We start from the raw sequence: 4,105 nt of genomic DNA on the forward strand, positions 1-4,105 counted from the left end.
GTGAAAGAAACATAAAATTCTGAATATGACTTTCTCTTTGTCAAGTAATACCTTTCCCTGATACTTATGAAGTGCCCCTCACCCTTAGAAAAGGAAACACTAGCTAGACTAAATAGTATATTCTAGCCTGTCTGTCCTCGTGTTTCCTATTCAGAGATTAGTGTAATTTCTGGCACATATTTTACTGAAAAGGTCTTCTTATTTTGAAACCAGATATCTCAGAAATAGAGTCAAACCGTTCCTTTTCTCCAGAGGAGAGACGCCAGCAATATTCTGATTATGATTATCATTCTTCCAATGAGAAGCTGAAGGAAAGGCCAAGGTAAGGTGGTGTGGATTCTCCCCTGCTCAAGTCATTATGAATGTATTTGTGTATGTATCGTGAATGTGTTACCTCCTGAAACGTGAACCTGATGTGTGTTTCAGTTCAAGAGAAGAAACCTCTGGCAGACTGTCCAGGATGGGTGCAACACCCACTCTGTTCAAGTCCACAGGGGACATCACAGAGGCCCACAAGGAACCCAGATACCAAGAGGAACCCCCAGGTGAGATTTAAGGTCCTTGGTCCTTTTTTTTTCTGAGGCAGGGTTTCACTGTGTAGACCAGGCTGGCCTCTAACTTACAGAGATCTACTTGCCTCCACTGGGATTAAGGGCATGCAGAAATAGGCACTTAATACTTCTAGAAGGTGGCTGGAAGAAAGAGAGTTAAATAAAAAAAAATTCTTCAAGTGGAAGAGGCCCTCCTTATTTTTCTCTCTTTTAATATGGGAGGAGAAAAAAAAACAAACAAAAACAATCCTTTCCACAACATCATCAGAATTGCTCAGGTTTTAACATGTTTGATGAGTTACAGCCCTCCTGCCCCATGTCCATGATTCCAGCCTTTTTATTTTAACTCTGTTCCCACTACCCTGTAATGATCATCATAATTTTATGAGCATGAGTGTCTATAGATGGAGAAACATGGTATTATTATATGATTTCCTGGTTATAAAGAACAGTGTCTTGTGCGAGCATACCTTGCATTTCGGAGGTTCTTTTATTTTGAGAAACTGTGGTAACTGATAATGCTTAAAGTTAAGCTTCATTTTAAAGATTTCCTTTTTTGTTGTTGTCTGTTTGTTTATTAAGAAAGGGAAAGTTCTTCTGAGAATTGGCATGTCATAGTCAGCAAGTCAACACATGTGCTGTTCTTTGATGTGATGACATACATGTAGTATACAATAAATGCATGCTTAAAGCCTGTGGATTTTGCTATCTTTATATTCAGAACCAAGCTGGTGCTACTCACAATGACTTTGGATTTTGCTATCTTTATATTCAGAACCAAGCTGGTGCTACTCACAATGATAAGGAAGAAGGTTTTCATCTTGTTTTGTTTTGATTTTTCTTTGTGGAAGGGTATTGAACTCAGGGCCTTCTGCATGATAGGCAAACTACACGCCAAGGTATACTCCAGTCCACATTCAACGTTTTTTTAAATCCATAGTTCCTCAGCCCCAAAGCAGCCCCAAGAACTTTTCTTCTTCCCAGTCCTAAAGATGAAGCAATATATGGGTATGTACTTCCATTTCTGTTATCCCCTGCCCTTTCTTCTAACACTCAGCTGATGTCTAGGAGAAAGGTGCTTCCCTGACCCCAGATGGTGACTTTGCATATTCTCAGCTACCTTTTACCAACTCCTATTGCTAGCATACATGAGAAAGAAGAATCATTGAGGCAAAGAACAAAATATGGGAGTGGATGAGTTTTGTGACATTGATGTTCTTTTACCTACCTGGCTTCTCCTAAATGTTGTTCTGAATATTTGCATTGCCCAGATGTGTAACTCCACATAGGTGAAGTAGCTCAGGACTGTGGTGCCTCATTGGAGACTGAGGGATGTGACAGTTCCATCAGGGTGGGGAGGGAGAAGGAATGATGTGCAATGGTGTCTGGACAGCAGTTGAATTAGGACCAACTTCCTTGGACCTGGGCTATGTCTTTATTTGACAGAATGTGTGGGTACCAGTGGACGTTGGAGGACATTTTTCCTTTGGAAGAATCCTATCCTATCAGATAGTTAGAATTCAGCCGTAACTCTATCCTTTATTTGCTCTTTGATCTTAAATGAGCTGACATGGTAATTCTGTATTTTTGCTCCCTTGTGGGCTGGCGGACATTCCTTTCACTGTCCCAATGAGATAAAATTATAGAATAGATGAGGAAAATGAGAGGGAACTTTTATAAACTATCAATTCACTCTTGAGCTAGAAAAAGTTAAATATCTCATCTCTTAATGTGAGTCTTTCCTTTTAAAAAATATCTTTCATCTTTGCTTTTTGAAACCAAACCAACCACAGCCCTAACATGAAAATGGCGAAATTTAAGAAGGGAGACAGTGTGGGCCTCCGGTTGGCTGGTGGAAATGATGTCGGGCTATTTGTTGCTGGCATTCAGGAGGGTACCTCAGCAGAACAGGAGGGTCTGCAAGAAGGAGACCAAATTCTGAAGGTAAGGAAGCCCTCCTAGAAGTTACATGGAAAGGTGGTCTTTTCTGGATGTTTTTTCCATAAGGGAGGAAAAGGCAAAACAGAGAGAGACTGTAGGTTTGTTGATATCTAGCCTGTGGCCTCTGTATCCCTCAGAGGTCCTGTCTTGTCAATCTTAGAATTCAAAATGCAGCTTTCATCTGTGGGAATTAGAAATTAAAACTCTTGTCAAGAGTTTTATTTGGTAAGGGAGGAAAGAGGAAGAGAGAGAAATGAGAATCTTTAATTAAGCACTTCTAGGCCCAAAGGGAAGGAGAGAAAAAGTCGAAGTGTCACAGGGAGTCAGGCGACTAGGCACAAGGGCAGACAGCCCTTCATCCTGCAAGCCCTCTGCTGTGCTAGTTCAGATCCTGCACCTGGAGCAGGGAAGCAGACCTGGCTCATGAGCTTTGCTAAAGCTTTCCAAGGAAACTCTAGACCTTCCTTGGCTCCAGGGAGGATCCTAGAAGACTCCGTTACCTGAGTGAATCCATGGTAACACATGATCCTAGGGCACACCCGCCCAGGCTACTGATGAAAATCTTTTCAAGTACCAGCACGTACTAATTAATGCTCGGTAAGTATCCCAATGAAGAGAAGGCTTGTTAAGTACTGTGAAGACAGAGCCTATCAGCTAGAGATTTAGAATTTTGTTGTTGTTGTTGTCATTCATTAAGTTTCAAGAATAAAACAGATTGTCCTGTGGACAGACTTTCTTAATTTCTATGAAGAGAAATAGAGAATTCACCTAAGAGCTTAAGGCTCCAATTTCTGTAGAAAGCATTGCTAAAAATGGAGAATTGCTTCAATGAGAAGAAAGCCACTCAACTCTGTACTTCTCAAGAGTTTTGTTTCCTGGCATCACCATGGTAACTAGGGGGACACTGCTGGGAACTGGTTTCTCTTACAGTAGTCCCTAATGGAGGTCAGGCAACAGGTGGCTTTGATCATCACTAAAGCTGACTACAAGAGAGCCCTCTTCTGCAGAAGAATGAGAAAGATTGAGTTCCCAGAGATGGGCAGAGAAGCTGTTGTGCACAGAGCTGTAGCTGATACCGATTCCTCCCCAGGCTCCCAACAGACCTGATGGACCCTGCAGACCGCTAAACAGGTAGTGAAAGACAATATGCCAGAAAGGACAGTGCAGTGCGGAAGTGCTGACCTGCCACTTTTCACTTTAGCATTTCTACATTCCATGTCAGCCTGAGGAGACAGAGGGACTGCATGTGTGGTCTGCTCATTGAAAAATATTTCACGCACGCAACAGACCTGAGGGACCCTGCAGACCACAAAACAGGTAGTAAAAGAAAATATGCCAGAAAGGACAGTGCAGTGCGGAAGTGCTGCCCTGCCACTTTTCACTTTAGCATTTCTACATTCCATGTCAGCCTGAGGAGACAGAGGGACTGCATGTGTGGTCTGCTCATTGAAAAATATTATTATTATTTTTTTTTTTGGTCTTTTTGAGACAGGGTCTCCCTGTAGCCCCAGCTGTCCTGGAACTCACTATGTAGACCAGGCTGGCCTCGAACTCACAAAGATCCTCCTGCCTCTGCCTCCCAAGTGCTGGGATTAAAGGCATGTGCCACCACA

General features: G+C 42.4%; 1 protein-coding gene across 1 annotated transcript in view; it reads left to right on the forward strand.

Moving 5' to 3' along the window:
• LOC103747744 (tight junction protein ZO-2-like) overlaps positions 1-4,105 on the forward strand; it is a gene marked incomplete at both ends in the record, with an annotated part of 15,358 nt that overhangs the window by 2,015 nt on the left and 9,238 nt on the right. Inside the window, 4 exon segments of the mRNA XM_008850283.1 lie at positions 214-322; positions 427-564; positions 1,500-1,559; positions 2,345-2,495. Of these exon segments, the coding sequence (XP_008848505.1) occupies positions 214-322; positions 427-564; positions 1,500-1,559; positions 2,345-2,495 (458 nt within the window).

Source organism: Nannospalax galili, unplaced genomic scaffold (assembly GCF_000622305.1).
Source record: "Nannospalax galili isolate Female #2095 unplaced genomic scaffold, S.galili_v1.0 scaffold2805, whole genome shotgun sequence".
Lineage (NCBI taxonomy): Eukaryota > Metazoa > Chordata > Mammalia > Rodentia > Spalacidae > Nannospalax > Nannospalax galili.